The sequence below is a fragment of the Falco rusticolus genome, chromosome 1 (genome assembly GCF_015220075.1).
Source record: "Falco rusticolus isolate bFalRus1 chromosome 1, bFalRus1.pri, whole genome shotgun sequence".
Taxonomy (NCBI): domain Eukaryota; kingdom Metazoa; phylum Chordata; class Aves; order Falconiformes; family Falconidae; genus Falco; species Falco rusticolus.
The window spans coordinates 16,654,166-16,673,364 of record NC_051187.1 but is presented as its reverse complement, the minus strand read 5'-3'; the positions used below and the strand labels follow the sequence as shown (position 1 = coordinate 16,673,364).

Here is a 19,199-nt window from a genome sequence, read left to right as displayed (position 1 = left end):
CTTTGCAGTTGAGTAGCATTATGTGAGGAGAAATTTGGCCTTCAAGCTAGCTTCTCTGTGAGCAGCATTCCTGGCTTTGCATATCAGAGATGAAATTTGTTTGGAATGTTTGCTATAAAAATACCTACGTGTGACCTTACATCAGCATGAAAGTAACTTTGGCTTGACCTTTCTCCAGCTCTGATGTGGTAAGATCATTCAGTACGGAAACTGTAAATCGGGGAATGACTCGCAACTGGTGTTTTCACAAGCTTTGTTTCTGTGCATGGAACAATCCTTGGAACAAGCTGCCCTTGGAAATCAGTGTTTTCTTTCAAAGTCCTTATTTTCTGCTTGGGAGTGACCCAGGGTACGTTACCAGGATTAATGTTGTAACAAAGCCATTTGGGAAAACCTCCCGTTCTGTACAAGTATAGGACTGAATACTAAAACCAAACATGTTCAAGAGCAAGCAAAGGACAGAGGTATTTCTGATCCTTTTACGATTCAGTCCGTGTTTCTGTTTCAGACATTGAAAAGACATTTTAATGGAACAGGAACTTCCTTCCGTCACCCCGTACCTGCAGGACATCTCCTTCGGGGACTTGCTGAGGAGAGCCGCAGCCCCTGTGAGGTACGAGGGGGGCTGAAGGGCCGAGGCGCTGGACCGCCACCCCCGCACTGCCCGGGGTGGGGGGAAAGGCCGTTCCGCCGGGCTCCCCCGCACCCCCTCAGTGCCTGCCCGCCCACCCAGGCGAGCGCTGACAGGTGGCGAGCGGCAGGTTCTGAGGCGTGAGGGCAGAGCTCTTCCCGGGCCCTCCGTGGCACGGCTGGCCGCCCCCAGGCCGGGCCTGAGGCGCTGGCCGCGCTGCACGCCCGCCGCCGGGCCCCGCTGTCCCAAGGGACGGGCAGCGGCTCGCCCGGGCCGGCGGCTGAGGGAGAGGCGCGCGCCTTCGGCGGGCCGTGAGGGGGAGGCGGGAAGCGCGCGGCGCCCGTTAGGGGGCGCCAAGGGAGAGGCGGGCGGCCCTCCCCGTCACGTGGCGCGGCGCGGCGGGCTGCTCACGTGACCCGCCATGGAGGCGGCAGCGGGGAGGGCGCGCGGCCGCCTCCTCCCCCCGGCCGCCGCGGCCCCGCCCCGCCCCCCCCCGCCCGGCCCTGTGCTCCGGAGTCGCTAGCGGCGCAGCCCGGCTCCGCGGCGCCCAGCCGGCCGCCGGGGGAGGCCATGGACTGAGGGGCATCATGGGCGCCAAGGAGTCCCGCATCGGCTTCCTCAGCTACGACGAGGCCCTGCGAAGGGGTGAGGGCGTGTTGGGGGGTGGGGGGGGAAGGTGCGGAGTGATCCGTTGGGGGGGGGGCGGGCTGCGGGAGCGGGCCCCGCTCTGCCCCTGTCAGCGGGCGGCGTGGCGGTGCCTGGTGACTCCTCGCACCACCATGACAGACCCCGGCGCGGAGGCACTTGCGCCGTTCCTCTACCTCAGGCTCCTTCCCCCCCCCCTTCCCCCCCTTCCCCCCCCCCCTTTATTTATTTATTTATATGTATATTTATCTCCCCTACGTTAATAATGGGGCCCGGGCTGCAGCGCTGCGGGGGGGTCTCTCCAGTCGCAGCCGCCCCCCCCCGGCGGTGCCGTCCCGCGGCCCGGCGCTGAGGGAGCGCGCGGAGGGGCCGGGGCACCCGGCGGGCGCTGTCGCCGCCAGACCCTCCCGCCACCCGGCAGGCTCGGCCTCGCCGTGCCCGCGGCTGGGAGGCGGCGCCGGGCAGCCCTGCCGCTCCGCTGTGACAGGAGTTACCGCGCTGGCCGCCCATGGCTCGTCCCTGCCGGCTCCTCATGTTTACTTGGTGCTGCCCGCGATAGGGAGCGCGCATCTGCATCTCTGGGTGGGAAGATGGATGTAGCTCGGCGTGGTTTGTTATATCTGTTGCTGGTTTAGTCCGTTTCTAGATTGCTCCCGGAGAATTTAAAGAGGAACTAGTGAAGGGAAAACATAAACAAGCTGAATGCTGAATACTCGCAGCTGCAGGGCTTCGAGGCGACGGGCAAGCTACACCCTGTCAGCTACCTTGCTCCAGGACTGATATCCAAGTCCAAGGACAAAGAGGGACAGTAATTTTCAACAGTAAATGGTTTGCAGGAAGGCTGTTTTTTTATAATTGTTGCCCTATTGTGCGTTCATGTGATGCAGCACGGACAGTTGAAGCAGTTCACCTGTTTGATATTTAAAGCACTGATAAAATTTGTAAGCTCAAACCAATATGTGGCTGCCCTTTTTATTTCTACTTGTATCTGAAAAGCATGTAAAGATTGATAAGGAAAAGTGGGAGGAAACATTGAGCATTAATTGAAGGGACAACACGAATTGATGTGAAATGGGATTTTTATTAGTATTTTAATTTATTTTTTTTTATGGTGGAACCTCTGAGGGGTGCCATGTCAAATAGGAAATGGAGCAACATACTGTCAAGCAGAAGAACCAAATACGTAATTCAAACTCACTTTTGGTACAGATTTTAAACGTAGCCTTGAAGAATTTCAGATCTAGTGAAAGTATAGGAAGTCTTCAAAAGCATTGCTATATGTATTTTTAGAGGAGCTGGACTCATAAGTGTAGCTTGGAGAGGCGTGAAGTTGACTATAACAAGAAGCGTTTGAAATAAGCTCTTTGGTGGAAAAGATATTTGTTTGGTCAAGACATATGTTCCAAAGTTCGTAAATAAGAAAAACCAAATGTTTTGAGTTTTCAAGTTAGATTTAACTGGTACACTGCCTCAAAATCTAGGAAGTTCATCTGGATGTTTCACAATTAAAAGTTTACTTGACATAAAAATAAGATTGATTTTTTTAACAAGTTATTTAAAATTATTTCTTGCATAGTGAATGTAGTATTTTTCTTTGATGTTATTCTATCTGTATGAGGCATTTAATACTGTTTTTCTGTAGGAGAACAGAAAGGTTGTTTTAGGCTCTCTAATATAAATTGATGTTTTGCTAAATAACTATGTTGTTTACTTAACCAGTGAATCATTGTGTGTATAAAACAGGCTAGTTATCAAAACATTATTTGTTAGGCCATTCTTACTTGCACAGAACCATGCTGGTACTTGTGGCATTTCTGTGGACACAAACAGAGATAATGGATAAACACAAATACTAAAAAAAAAGAAAGCCAAATACATTTATATCTAATTAGAGCTGCCTTCTCTAATGTTGTGTCCTGGTCGTTAAATAGCAAGAAAGTTTTATATTAGGTGATACTGTACAAATTCTTCAACTGTGAGTTCTTCATATGTAATTGATAGTGGTGAACTATACTTGCAGAAGTAGTAATCGTTCAGAACATTCTGATCTAGAATCTAGATGTGATTCAGAAAGTGAGACGCTAGTTTTAATTTCAGATTCCCAGAATATTGGGGAAAAATGCAATAAGTGCTGCTGGTTCTGTAAGCTTCAGAAAATAAGGCTTGTAAGCTGTGAATGGCTACAGTTTTATTTATTGCAATTCCGTTTTGGGAGTAATCAAAGGTTGTGAAGGTGAGGAGAGTTTTTGTGGTTAAACGCTCACAATATAAATAACGGTAGCTAAAATGTAACTTCTATTCAAGGAGATGAAAGCCTGAGAGCGGTCTAGTGTTGAGCATGAAATGGTACTGCAATTTTTTTTTTCTGCTTGTTCACACAGACAGCTGACTGTGCTGTGGATGACGTGGCCATGTGGATAGGCATGATGAAGTTGTCTTGTGTCCACCAGTGCAGGTCACACTGAGCCTTTTTAGTCTTCCTTTTTCCCTTGTGCCTTGTGAAATCTCTGTCCGGTTGTGTAGTTTGGGAGTGAGAAGTAAGGGATGCTATTTTAGGCATCTCTTCTCTTGTTATGAATATTCCCAAGTTACGGTCATCTTATTTATAGTAGCCAGAGGCACTACTTTGTTGTTGTGGAAAAGGTATGGGTTCCAAACTTGAGGGAAGAGCTCTTCCTGACCCCTTAGACCTCCTTCTGAGCATGGCTTCTTTGTAAGGAGTTGAAATTCACAGACAGGTTGTTATAGGTGAAGTAAAAGAAGTGCTTCATTCCAAACTGGGCATAAGATTTTTGGTTACTTTATCAAATTTAAGTTTGTGAATGTGGTTCTTGACTTTGTTGCACTTTTTTCTTAGCCCTAAGCTCCAAGAGTGGTTTTCTTCCTAGGGCAGTACCGCAAGTCAGGCAGGCTTCCCTAGCTCGCTCAGTATCCCTTTTTGGTTTGGTAACATTTCCGACGTGTGCCTCTGATTTCTGACGCCTCTACTATCATTCTGTTAATCCGGCTGGCTGGCTGCTCGCTCTTTCTGAGAACGCCTAGTGCTGGGCCTTGCCTTACGCCTGGGAGGTAGCATTCTAAAGTCTGCCTTATCTTTTACTTGTTCTGCTGGCAGCCTTGACACCTGATTTCTTAAAGAGCTGTCTTCGGGCCAATAAAACTTTATAAAAGGAGGAACTTTCTATTACTGTTGTACGAGCTCCAACACAGCAGCTTCTGCACTATGCTGTGTTGTGTATAGGGTATTTTAATGAGGATTCCCTGGGAGAGAGATGGCTACAGAGTATTGATGGCCAATTTATTTCAGATTCCCTAAGAACTGTATTTTCCAGTGACTGTTAATGTATTCTGCTTAAGTAACTTTCAAAACATAATTGCAGACAGAGTGTAAATTTATGCAGATACTTGGAAGTTAAGAAATTATAGGATCTATTGCTAAAGTTTCTGTGAATGCCACTTGGGGAAGGTCATGCTAATTCAGGCCATTTTCAGCTTGTGTATGCTAAATATTGTCGGGTAACCACTTAAAAGAAATGTCAGTGAATAATCATGGATCTGTCAAATTTGTGCCAGAGTGGAAGGCGTGTAAAATTTTTGTTGCATGTATGCTGGGATGGAAGAAGGGGGAACTGCCACAGCGTCAGTGTGGTCAGTGAGTACTGTTTGGAGAAAAGAGTGGCATCTGATAGATCTGTTACATTATGTTCTGTGTACAATTATCTCTGAGAAAAAGAGCAAAAAGAAAGAACAAGAATAGTGCCGTCTTTCAAAAATGTATGTGCAATTAAAATGCCAGCTAATATTGAGGCAAAACTTGCAGGTGTATAAATTTCGTAGGATTTGCTTCTGGGGAGGTCATGAAATAGTTTCTGAGGACAGTTTTCTTTCCTATTTGTGTAATCTCAAAGATGCTACCAACTGAAGAACAAGAAGCCTGTCAAAGCAATGAAAACTTGCTTTAATCCACAAAAATATTAGTTAGTATGCTTTCCAATAATGACTGATGTTATGTGATGGGCAGAGGATAAATCTTGCTAATGACCTTTTGTGTCTTGATTGAATTTGAAAAATAGCTACATTTGTTTTATTTAAATCAAGGCGTGTATATCTGATGTCTGATTGTTAATATCCTCAAATGTACAGATGTAATAAATCTGACAAAAGGGTGATGGAAAACTTGTGCAAATATATAATAATGTATTTGAGGTTGTCTTGATCTCAACCTGGTGACAAAATCCATGGACTCAGCCTTTGATCCCACAGAAGACTACTTTTTATTACTCCAGACTATGAAATTAACTTAATAAACCCCAGATGCATTTTTAGGAAAAGTGATCGGGGAACCATTTTAGTGTTTTATTCTTTCTATATCCCATGAAGGCAGTTGTTCTACTTTCTTTTCTCTCATATTTGAGAAACCATGCTTGAACTCCATAGGTAGGCGAACATTCTTCAGGGTGTGTTGTTTTCTAGGGGTATAAACCTGTGTCCTTCTGTTTAAGGAGTTTTGAATTTTTAGCTGCATGTGTTGAAAATGCCTAGATCTCTCTCAGCCCTCTTTTTCTTCTTATTTTTTTTGAAGCTATCAGAATGAATGGATCCACTGTTGAGACGGTCTAGGTTATACAGCAAGACTTGTTATGTCAGCCGGTATTTGATGGCTTTAGGGCTCTGTCATATGATTAAAGCAGGTATGAATGCATAGCTTCACACTTCCTGTTTATAAATCCGTAGAGCTGCAAGTAGCTACTCAAATTCACAGTAATTATTTCACAACTTTGGCATTCAGTTCTGATGCTTGTTTTGGGAGGATACCTCAGCAGTCTCTGCTGAACACTTACTGCAATGCACAGGTGACTTGGGGAATTTTACCTAAACTTCCATGAACTGCTGAAAAGAGGCTACTGTTAGGAGTTGTTTATTTGTAATTCTTCATCTGCTGAGTTGCAGTGACCACTTTCTCCTCTTCTACGTCAGGTTCCAAGTTTAAAGAAGTGTACTCAGTGGTTTTCAACCTCTTCTTACTTTTAACTGCTCAAGTTATTTCCTATTGGAAATGAGGAACATTGGTGTAGTGAACTTAAGTCAAGTAAGTTTCCTTTCCTGAGAAGCCTTTTGCGGTCTTTAGAAGTTCTTTACGAAATACTAGTTGCAAACTTAAAGGTTAGAAGAAGATGTTGCCTTCTGCTGAGGCTTCTCTGTGTGCTGCAGTTCTGAAGGAGCTGATCGTGTACCTTTTAGTAGGTTTTTAGTACTTCTTGGTGGTTCCCAAGTCCCGCTGTTCCGAGCATGGCAGGGAGTTGTCGAGTAAGCGCTGAAATGTTGGATGTGCACACAGTGACGTAAGTCTGATAAAGGAGGGTTTAACAATGTAGGCATTTCATAAACAAGAAACATCTTAAAGCAAAGAGCTCTTAGAACCTTGAAATATGATTCAGTAAGTGTTAGGAGTCCTCTGTTTCTCACTTTCAACAGGTGAATCTTGTGTTTAAGTAGTAGTAGTCTTATAACATTGGATGCATTTTTGTTCTGTCAGCACGTTACTTGAGATTCAAATCAAAGTGGTCAAGGAAAGCTGCCAAATGAGTGTAAAAAGATAATATCATTCCAGCCACGGTGGTTGGAAACTAAAGGATAAGCTGAACAAATCCTCATTTTGAGTGTTAAACATCTTGATATAAACAAAAAGTACACTATCAGGCTATTATATCTGTGATGTATTTTCTTGTATTGATGTAGACTAAAATTGAGTACTCAAATACTCAGTAGGTTTGTTTCATAGATTATATGCCCATATAGCTCATAGCTCATGTAACTGTTGCTTGTTCTGCTTTATTTCTTGTATGTTAATCGATGAAATCAGTTATTTTCTTGATCACCTCTCTCTAATCAGTTTCTAGTTTTTACTCCTGTAACAGCAGGCTTTGTGTGGCTTCTTGTTTGCTTTGTTAAATATACCTGCACAGAGAAAGCTGTTGAACTTTCATCCTTAGAGGTTTTCAAGACCTGCCTGGACAAAACCCTCTGCAAGCTGGGTTGAGTTCAGTGTTGACCCAGTTTCAAACACAAGGTTGAACTCGGTGACCTCCTGAGATACTTTCCAGCCTGATAAATTCTATGCAATATTTCTGTTCATCTTGAATTTTGTAAAGCCTATTTTTATGAAATACAACATCAGGGTCCTAAATCTACCTGACAGTGTCCTACAGAGAAAACAAGACAAAAATAGAAAATAGGAAGCTTTTCAAAATGATATGAAGTATTTCTAATGAAATGTGAAAGGGGAAAAAAGAAAAGAGGGGGCTACTTGAGTCCTGTTATACTTGACTTGTAACAGTATCCGGCTTTCTGGATGCTGGCATTGTGGGAGAAATGAGTAAAACCACCCTCACTCCCCTTCCTGTACTCAAAGGGAAGCCAGCCTACTGTCTCATTTCATAAAGTAAGCCAGGCAGGCATTCAGCTCCATAGTACTCAAAAAAATTGATATCACATTCAAAAAATGGGCCTGTGAAGGGATGACAAACTTTGTGACAATAAAACAGAACATAGCATTAGCAAGCAATGTAATTAGGTGAGGCATGATATGTCTATTTAATTCTATAAATTAAGGTTATCATACAACTGCTGCTTTGTAATAGGACTGACAATGAATTTTTTCTGTTTGAAGAAAACAGATGTTTCTAACATCTGTCATTAAAAAATGACAGAGTATCTTCTAAAAATGGAGTATATTTTTGGTTAGGTTGTGAATTCATACATGTGTTCTAAATAATGTGGTATATGAGGGATGCCAGGTAGGTGTCATGAGTTGTATGTCCTTTAGCTCTTATCACAGTATCTGTATGACTTAGCTACTGATTATTTTTAAAATACTCCTGCTCTTTTTTGGTTCAAGAGGAAATTCAAAATATAGTGAGCATACAGAAATGGAGGAGGAGTAGAACAAATGCTGCATTTTCAAATACCGGAATTGTTTCTGTCCACTGACTTAAGGTATTTCATGGTCTATTGTTAACTGGAGCTACCCAGCTGGCTTTTTTAGGGCTCCTGGGTTATTTAACAGTAGTCTATTAAATTTAGATGTTTGTTTGGTGGGGAGCTTTGCATCCACTTAAGTCCTGCTGGCCAGGTAGGTGCTGTGTTCCTCCTTGGCTTGGGAGGTGTGGTCTTGTTTTACTGCTGCTGACTGAGGGGCTGGAAGCGCACCAAGAAACATTTGGTGTCTCACCACAGAACCTTATAGAGTTAGGTACTTACAGACACCTGTGAAGTGAGGTTGTGTTCTTAATGACAAGAAGAAGTGTGAGTGTTTTTCTGCCTGCTCTTGAATGGTAAGTCTTTGCCTTTGTAATGAGTATGGTGATTGCTATCCACTCAGTTGCTGCACCCTAGGTAGCTAGCAGCACTAAACTAATTGGTGGTAACGTACAGAATGGTTTTGAATAATATGTGGGGCTTGGTGTTCAGTGGAGGCTAAACTGCCCAACCTCTCTGTAGGTGTTGACTGCTAGCTGTGTTCTACAAGGAGCATCCAAGGAGATGGGAAGTGTGCTGGAGGTATATATGCAGGTTGTCAAGTTCTGCATGCATGTTCTCGGAATGGCATTTTACAATCTAGTCTTGGGTATTGTTCATAACAAAACTGATCATTTCCTAGTTTAGCTTTCTGTATAGGAAAGTAAGTTCTTAAGGTTAATTCTAAATAAGACTTTAAATTTTTAAATATTTTAAAACCAAGTTATTTCATTATTTGTTATATTGCTTGAAGCAGTTACTTTTTCTTTAAGTTATACTTAGTCTGAATTACTGTGAGTGTCCATGTGATATTTGCAGTAGTGAAGAACTACAAAAAGCATCTTTTAACATTTAATTTTCATATGAAAAGGTCATTTACATAATGATACAACGAAGCCTTTAGGCAAAGATGAATGTAGAAGAAAAATCCATTAAGGTAGATTCTGCCTTAGAGTTTGAAAGGGTCTAATTCACAAAACTTTGAATACTATATTATTGCTGGCACTTACTGGAATAAAAATACCCTGCTTGCTGAAAGAGTGGCAAAATCCTAATGTACCTTCTCTTTTGTGATTTCTTCAGGGACATCTTTCCTTTGTTAGTGATGACTGTGTATAGCTTTAGTGTTTTCAGCTTAGCTGTGTAATAGTACTTACCGTTTCTTCTTTACGTAATGAATTTTAACACGTCGGAGAGTGGGGTTTTTTTTAATGAGTAGGGTTGGTGTAGTCCTTATAGGTGGGGACATGTTTGGAAAGAATACATCTTTCTGCACTGCAGTTTTATTAAACTAGTGTAAAAGCTTTTCTAGATTTCTGATTCTTCATGGGTATAGGCTGGGTTCAAATCTTGGTTTTAAACAAAATGTGTCTGCATACAGTTTTTTAGTGGTTCACCATATCTGTTTAAAAACTGATGCAAGTTATAATCAATCACAGCATTTTTCCGTGTAGACCATTAAGTCATTCATTATAATGACAAGAAACAAAGTAAATTATGCTCGTTATTTTAGTGTAATACTGACATGTGGCTGAGTTCTAGGAGGTAGAGATGTGTGTTTCTTGGTTAAATAATATTAACAGTTTAACAAAATTACTTTCTTTTAAAAATATGCTAACATTTGCAACATGGCCCTTATTTGGTTCTGAAGCAAAACAGGATATGTCTGAGAAAGGTTTGGACAAATGACAATCAAGGCAGTTTGTAATGACCAGGGTTTATTTCCTATTATGTACTTAATGTAAAAATAGTGAAAGCACTGAAATAGTTACTTACCTGAATCATTACCTCCACTACAGTGATTAGGTATCGCAGGTAGGGTGAGTTGGCATATCAAGTGACATGCCATGATCTCTAGGGTGTTTAAATCCTCCTCTCCCTTTTCCTTTTAGCCTATCGCAACACATAACAAGCCTCTCTTATCACATGGAAATGTGCTGATGGGGCTAACAATTCTTCGTGCTAACCATGTGGTGTATTTGGGGCAAAATAATGATCTCTTTTCTGGAATGGTATTCATAACTGGCATAGGTTAATGTGTTCACCAGTGCATTAAGGTGGAATGTGCTGCAAACCATCCAGAGTTTCTGGGACAAGGATGCTGTTGAAACTAACAAGACAGCCCCTTACTCATAATGGGGAACTTTGGATGCATTGGTCAGACAGGCAGAAATACCATCAGGCTTTCCACATGGCTATATACTTCAGTTTTGACTTGTAGCGTGGTTTTAAACAGTCAGTGAGACATTCTGTACCTTGAAAAGGGATTTAACTTCTCGTCAGGTACGCTGCAGGTGCATGTCACGAGCTGCAGAGAAAAGCAGCGTAGAACTTGTCTGGAGTGAGGCAGCCACACCAATTGTCCAAGTGCCATACTTGCTTCTAACCATCACCTACAAAGGGAAAGTGAAGCTAATTCTCAGTGTCTTCTATAACATTTCTTTTTTTTTTTTTTTTAATGTCCAGGTCCTTTGAAGCTGTTTTGCTTAGTTTAGAGTCTGGATTGGACTGAGAAGTTACGAGAGGCAATGTCACCAGGCCAAAATAAGAGATAATTGCATTCTGTATAAAAATGTATTCTTTGTCCTTTAAAAATAAAACCTATTACAAGCCCTTTTGAATTCTTCCTCACAAGCTGTTTTTTTTATTCACATTGTATCTATCTTTTTGTTAGTGCTGGTCTTTCAGTTGTCATCCACTCATACAATTTAATTTCATGTTAACTATTTAATGTGGAATGTATGCTTAAATTTCTTTTGTGCTTTGAATTCATATTCCTTATCTTAATTTATAGTGATAATGGAAATGCTCGGGTTTTGTCCTGTGGCAGACTGCTTTGGCAGCAAGTCATGAACTGAAGTACTTTAACAGGTATATGCTGCTCTCTCAGTGGAGCTCTGCAAATGATTGCAAGACTGATTTAGCTGGATTTTTTTGACAGTTGTTTCAAATGATCAATTTTAATGCAGTAGTTGGAAAATCTATTCTAAAATTCTGAAACCTTGAATGAAAAAAATGTGGAAGGAACTCAGAAACCCAAGCAGAACAGGAAGTGCCAGATTTAATAAGTCTGTGGATATAGAGAAAAAGAACTGAAAGTATTGGGATAGTAATTATGAGAACTTCAGTTTTGCAGATTGAATTAGTTCTAAAAATGAACTTGAATATGGCATCATGAATCTATTTAGGGCTGAAGAAGCACTTCCTTTCAATCCGTGTTTCTAGTTGTTAAGTGTAGTCCAGAAACAAAATCTTACTCTGCACTGGAAATTTCCTGATCTTGCAAAGATTTTTACCATGTTTTCCCTAACTGTGATACAGCTAAATCCTGGATTTTAGTTTAAAAATTAGAAAAGTGGATTTGCACCTCACAGACCTTGAAGCAGTGTTGCTCTTAAGAAAAATCAGCAGCAGCAGTTAGTGCAGTCAGTATAGCCTGCTCTGTATGCTTTGAGGATGTTAATGAAAGTTGTTATCAGTGGAAAAGTGATGTGAGAGCTTTTTGGTCCCTGTTTTCCAATCTTGCAGCTAATAACATGATTTTTATTTTCCTAAAGAATTATAATAGATCTTTTTTGCCACTGACAAATTCCCCATGTTTTTGTGTTAGCTGCAATTCAGCTTTGTCTTCTCATCACCTTGCTTAAAGCGCAGTTGTGTAAATATCTTGTGTGAACTTACTTTATTCTTTAAATAATGAGTGCATTGCCATGTAGATAGGTTAAAAGAGGAAGGAACCATAATACACACTAATTTCGATATGGAACACTGGCTAGATCTCCTCAGAAGTCAGAGAATTAAAAGAATAGAGGTTAAAAAGCAGAATATAAAAATTTGATAAATATATCTTCATATAAAATGTTGATAATTTATTATGTAAATGTACTGCTTCTAATAGAGACAGTACTGTCCTTGGGGATATCTTGTGAGTCTCTTCAGGGATTCAGGGAGAGATTCCAACTGCTGATGCTATTCAGGGCATCTTAGCTCTGTGGTGTTAAGTCATTCTAATACCGTTTCTGTTTTTCTTCTGTGAAACAATGGACAGTGTGTTTATACAAAACTGAAATTTGAGTCATTGCATCAATCTAAATTGGTCAGTGGCAGTAAAATTAACTGCAAGGTGGTTTCCCATACAGCTGTTACATGGGGTATCTAAATATGCTATCTCATTCTTCTAAGTGTAGGGCCTTAGGAATAGTGTGCATCTGATGAGGAGTATTTTTAGAGATTCATTTTTTAATAGACCACAGATATTCTTAAAACTAGTATGTCCTCTTTCAGGATAATTCTTCAAAATATTAGTCCTGGGGTGTTAATGGAGAATTCTCTTGACAGGAGATGCCGCAGTGGAATTTGGAAATAGTGACACTAATGGTTTGCTGTTGTCTGTTAAAAAAAAAAATAATTCTCTGATTCAGTTCTTGGTGGTCTACCAAACATGTAGTAGGGTCCCAGAACTAACCACATGTTAGTTTTTATTTTATTTCTTAACTGAATAAACTAGTGTCTCTATTTGTGATGCTTTTATTTTTCAGCCATTCACAGATTGTGTAGTAAACTTGTTATCATGTGTTTATAACAGTGTAACAGAAGACAGAAGTATGTGACCGACCCTAAATTAGTTCACTTTGCATTGAGTTTGAGATTGTATTTTAGGCAGATGTATCCCCAAGAGTTGAGAATAGGAAAGCTTGAAATAGAGCCGTTTATTGGCCATCAGCTGTATATGTATGTACATGTGTGTAATGTGCTTGTGCCAAAACACTTGACTTTTCTTCTAACTTTAGAGATTAAGATTTAGTAGTGTGTAAATATTATCTGAATCTTTTATTATTCTTTACTTGTATTTAAGTATTATGCTTAACCAAGTTGGTTCTTTTAACTGCCAAAGACTAATACTTGAGTAAATACTTGATCGGAACTGTATTGGCAGTTGCAAATTAGAACTCCTTGCCTTTTGTCCTCACCGAAAGCTACAGGAAACACTGCCTTCCTATGCAGAAGTTGCAGATAATGTTAAAATTTCAGGCTTAGACTGTTTTTTAATTAAAGAACAATTCATGGTATAGCTGCATTTGGTATCTTTGGCACTGTTTGGAGACAGGGTGTGAAATATTTGTTATATTCCAGTTTATTTTGTAGCAAGGTTCTTATGTGTTGTTTGCATTTACATAGTTGGCATGTGCCTTTGGCTTTCTTTTTAATAGGCTGTTTATTTCTTGGAGATTAGTTATATAACATAATTTCATTGTTATTTTTGTCTTAACAAGCATGGATGTCTAGCTGATTTTCATGGTGGTAATAAAGTGGAAGCAGCTTTTCTGAATTGTGACAGAAGCTGTTCTGCTCACCTATGACAATACAAACTTTCAGTATATTTGCCAGGAAGACTGGTGATGGGACAGCTCAGAAGAGCAGAGTTTTGTTTCTAATCTAAGTCGGACTAAGTGTCCAGTCTAAGTACTGGGAAGATTGAAAGTGAAAGCCATCTTCCTATGAAATCATGTACAAACTACATAAACTACGAAGAAGCATCAGAAGAAAATAGTAGTGGAAAATGAAAGAAAAATGAGGAATGAAGAGGTTGGAAACTGGGCAGAGGGTGATGATTATGTTCAGGTGAAGGCAGGCATCCCAGACAGGGTTGCTTACTTTTAGGGTTTGCCTAATCCACAATTAATTTTTGTCCATGCTTCTGTCTTTTGGAGGGGAGTTCAGAGTTCTTGGTGCTGTTGCTGCAAGACAGCTTATGCTCTGTGTTTAAAACCACTTAAAACTTGCACCTCTGCCTCCTTTTGTCTTTTTATGTACTGGTTCCATGCCTGGCTGTGCTGGTCAGCTAGCTGAGTGTGTTTTCTCCAGGGTCAGCAATGATTTATTGAGAGTATCTAGAGCAGTGAGAGCACCTCATCTTGGAAGAAGTGGTAAGTACTCTGACTATGGCATCCTGTGATTAATCAGGGCCAGAAATCACTTTATTCAGTCACTGAGAATGAGCTTACTAGTTCTTTAATTGATAACAGTAATTGCTTTTGTCCCTAATATTGCAGTCTGTTGCACTTAAATTTGTGGTCGTACGCATGAAAAGTTATTTCAGTGATCTGCAGTTGTTTCTGAATTTTCAGGTTCTTTCAGGTTTCTTCTGTGGTTTGCAGGGTTGGACTGGTAAGCATATAAAACTAGGCTCCTTTAATTCTTGAGGATATAAAATATAGCCAATAAGATTTAAGTGCTCAGATGGTGGGAGGATTATTTCACTGTCGGGGCTATTATGTAGCAATTCCTATCCACGGTAGTCTATGGGGAGGGTTGTCACAGAACCTGTGCTGATTAGCTGTGCTTGAAGCAAACATAATCCAAAATAGCAATGTGACTATGTGCCCTGATGGAGATACCTTACAGATGGATAAAACAGGCTAGTAATGCTTAATGGCGTTCTTTTTGACGATGGTAACTGTGAGAAGTAAGCTCTTTGAAGATTAAAAGCGTCACATAAATGCTAAGTATTCATGTTACAGAAAATTGGCAAATCCTATTGTAATAACTAAATCTTCTTCTGCTCTTCGCACACAAGATGTTAAACCTTTGATATGCATTATGGTTAGGTCTAATAGAACCAAGAAAAGCTTTATCCCCAGGATGAGCCACTACTGCCAAAACCCAAAGAATAGGTAGGAGGAAAAAATACAACTGGATTGAATAATTTGATTTAAAAAAAAAAAAAACACCACCAAAACTTTTTTGCTGTTATCCTTAAATTCCTCTTACTAGTAAATGTAATGTTAAGACTGTTAAGTCTTTAGCAAGATGTGCTGTGTAATTTGAATGGTGCCAGTTTTGATGCTCTGGTTATGAAAGATTCCTTAAGGGTAGATTCATTTTTTTGTTAGGGGAGGCAGGATTTTTTTGTATGTGCTTTCCCCCAAAATATTCTCAAGTGGATTTCTTTTTGGCAGGGATGGGTGGGTGTGGAGGTTGTCTTTTTAGTCATAGCTGGTTCATTTATCTCAGTTGTATTTTGTAGCTTGTTCTTCCTATTTGGGGTTGTTCCCAAACATCCTTTATGTTCACTTGCACATTTTTACCTCTGAAGCTTTTTACTAATTGCTTTGGTTCTTGACATCTTCATAACCGCAGCCATTAAGTCACAATAAAGACTAATGAAAAAAGTAATAAAATTTCCATGTATAACTAGGATGGGGATTCCTGGGGGAAATATTGAGCAAGTGATTACAGGGAAGATAATTGTCTGGTTAGAGAATTATATGCCCTGTGAGTTTGATATTGAACCTGTAAAATTGTTGCTTAAAAGTCAAAATATTGGAATTATTAAAACCTGAGCTGGAAGTCAGGAAGAGCTTGAGGTAGGTGAATTTTGCTTGCTTTCTGAAGGGTGATCAAGCTGTCTGTTTTATTAGATTTCAGGTTTAGTTATTTTTAGTAAAGAATAAATGCAATGTTATGCTGATGGTTGCAAATTATTGCTTACTTTGTATACTTGAGAGCTGCAGGGCTGGTGGTTTTTTTGGGGGGGGTTCTGTTGTTTTTATTTTGTTTTTCTTAAGGCACTGACATAGCAAGCTGTTTTTCATCCAGTAGTGACACTGGAAATCCAGATTTGTGTGTGTGTGCACGTGTGTCTATTGTGGGCATTTTGATGGTTACAATTCTGGGAAAAAGTACCAGCCCTACTGGATATATTGTAAGATACTTTAGTCAGATGAGCTCAACGTTTCTTGATCCTTCACCTTAACTGAACTTTTCATCCTCTCTGTTTTTTTTCTTCCTGCTTATGCAGTAATTTGTTTCCTGTTTTGATTTCCAGTGTTGCCACTACATTGTGATCTTCTGCCTTGATTTGCCTTTTTTTGGCTGGTCAACTGTAAGCTAGAATAATTTCTTTTCATGTAGCCAAATGAAATACTTTAGTTTCTTGAGATATAAAGATTTTATTAGCTTTTTGGTGCTGTTACTGCTACATGTACTAATGGAAGTGATGATTTGCACGTTACTTTTGTGATTCTGGTGTAAATCAAGCTTACCAAATCACTAATTTGTTTTCAGCAGTCACTACTTTCTCTAATAAGGTGAAAGGAAAGAAGACAGGTACATGGGTTGTTTCTGTGTCTAGTTTGTTATAGATTATGTTCATTGGCTGTTGGTTTATAGTAGCCATGGCAGATTAACTCCACCTACCCTAAGTTAAACTATTGGGATTCTGTCCTTTTTATTGATTAAAGCAGCTTCTCAGTGTAGTAGCTTATAGTACTTTTACAGAGTATCTTAGATCATTTATCAAACATCTGTCTGATGTAGGCTGGAACTTATATTCATTTTAGTGTTGAGACAATTAAGACATGGAGAGGTTAAGTGTCTCTTGCCTGAATGTCAGGCAGTATTAAAAGACTTCAAATGCTATGCTTTTATTCTTATTCTTTAGTCCAACAGACAACTGTATGCTTTTTGAAAGCTGCGTTTTGTATCTCATACTCTATCACCACAGCATTTTACATCATTGTGCTTAGATTTTGAAGGGCAGGGGAAGAAGCATTGTAAGGGAAGGTATTTTGGTGGCTTGTCTGACTTCCGTAATAAATAGTAAATGGGAATTTAAAACGCATATCCTGTGCGCTCTCTCATTGCACATGTCACAGACAAGGTATATAGTAGTTATGTTATATAAGCTGTAACAAATTCATTAAGCCTGACTAACCGCTTCTTCTAACCTTTAGACAAGCTCCCTTCAAAATGTGTATTTGTTTCTTGTAATGCTTAACATGTGCATGTAAACCGTTGCAACTTAAGCAGCAGTGCTTGCTTGTAATATTTGATGTTGCTTCCCTTCAGTGCATCTGTAAATCTTTAAACTTCTTTGCAAGGGTGTTGGAAAGGAGCCATGTGCTGAAAGATGGGAAGGTAAGTTACTCTGTTCATTCTTGCTTTAGGTGCAAGCTAGTTACTTGTGCCAAGCAGAGACTGTGGTGCATGGCGCTTCTTGTGTTCTTGACCTCAGTGGTGTTCCTAATGTTGCATCATTAAAAAAAAAAAAAAAAAAAGGCAGATTTTAACTACTTTCTTACAGTATTTAACTAAAACCTACTATTGAGGTAATTTGTACAAACCTTAGCTTAGATTCATGAGTCTCTAAGGAAGATTGCAATGTAGGTACTTTGATTACTGAGGAATTGGCTTTGATATAACCATTTTCTTCTATCTCTTTTCCCAAAGCAGGAAGTGAACAAACAAAAGTATCAATATTAGGTGTATTTAGTTATGTAGTCGTATTTTTATGATGACTCATAATAAATTTCACTAGCAGTCTTGTAACATCCAAGTAACTTTTGCTGAGACAAGTATTTGCTTCCCAACTTGCTGAGTTTTGCACAGATGTTTGTTGCATAAAGTTGTCCTGTGCTTTTCAGTATGACCTTTGTCTTGAAGCGACAGAGGTTGTGCTGTACATTGAACCATACATTATTCACAATGTATTTTAAAACTTTCCAAGATAAAGACAAGAAGATGGGGGTGGGATTAGTGGTACAGGATGTGGGAAGAAAAGTTTCTCAAGTGAACAGAGAATGTAAAACTGTAAAACTTGCCAAAGCTCCACTCTGAGGGTTGATTTCCTCCAGCTTAGTTTAGTTAAACAGAACTTCAGGTACATCTGAAGTTAAAGTAAAACATTACAGAAGGGCTAGCAAAAAGAATAGTATCTGCTGCTTGAAGAGAAACATTGTGATATATCGCTTTATGTACACTATTTGGGCTATAGTTTTTATACAACAGGCTTTAAATTTGAGAGTAGTTGGTTAAGCACATGTAAATATTACAGAATTTGAGTACTAGACAGTAAATGCTTTAGATAATTAACCCTGGTTTTACACACCCCTCTTAGTTTTAAGAAGGAGGGCAGTAACTTCAGCTGTGTTCCCTGCCTTCCTTTTCAAGTGGAACATAGGTACCCACATTCTGAACATTAGATACTAACATTAGGCTTCTACATAAATTTAATGTGTTTTTTCTGAGACAGATTCCCTGCAGCTGCCATTTGTATCAGTGACACAGGTGGTGAGGATCCCCTCAAGTCAGTTTTATATGGGTGGCAAAATAAGGTTTAAGTCTAGAGCTGGACACCTAGGTTTCAGATACAGTGTTATTCTAAAAGGAAAACTCCAGAATGACGTGGTGATAAATATGTGGAGTGAAAGCAGTGCAGAGAGGGTGGTTTCCAGTACGGAACTGTTTTGGAAGGCCCTACACAAATCATTACCTGGACAGACGTGAATTTAAAAAAAATAGTAGAGTCATAAATCCATATAAACATCATTATGTTTAAGTAACACTATTAAACTAAAAAAAACCTCAGCAGTTGGATGAGCTGAAGGTTTGTTACAATTACTTTAAGTTGCAGTGACATTTTTAGCTGAGACTGCATGGTTTCACTTAAACTTTATTAAGAAAACTGGAGCTGGAATATTCCCTAGAGAGTTAGATGCAGCACTGATCTTCTGTTAAACTGTCTTTAACTTTATTTGAAACTGCCCAACTAAGGCAGCGTTGAAGAGGTTTGTGTTGGTAAAGTTACCTTGACAGAATGACATAGCCTGTGACTTTTCCTTGTGTGGAAAAGACTGTTTGTTTCAGCAGTGGTTTTTGGAAGTGGGCAGATACATTTTTTAGAATTAGAATACAGTATCTGGCTATTGAAACTTGCTTTTATTATTTTGAATTGGAACCTTGCAATAAAAAGTAAGCTTCTATAGCCTTGAGGTGTAAAGAATTTGGGGCGCATTTCCAATTGCATTACGTTCTCTGCAATAATATTGAGGTTGTGCCACCTATTATTGGCAGGAGAAATGTGGAGATGGCTTTTGCTGTGTTGACTACCATAAACTTATTTTGG

The 19,199-nt window shown here is 39.8% G+C and overlaps 1 protein-coding gene across 3 annotated transcripts in view; it reads left to right on the top strand.

The window, feature by feature from the left end:
- Positions 1-523: 523 nt before the first annotated feature.
- USP32 (ubiquitin specific peptidase 32) overlaps positions 524-19,199 on the top strand; it is an 81,173-nt gene continuing 62,497 nt past the window's right edge. For 2 of the 3 annotated variants that reach the window (XM_037371345.1, XM_037371327.1), the window contains exon 1: positions 1,114-1,276. In XM_037371345.1, coding sequence (XP_037227242.1) covers positions 1,219-1,276 — 58 coding nt within the window. In that variant the 5' untranslated portion in view covers positions 1,114-1,218. Of the gene's footprint in view, positions 614-1,113; positions 1,277-19,199 lie in introns of those variants that run through there. The other variant, XM_037371336.1, reaches the window with a different exon arrangement.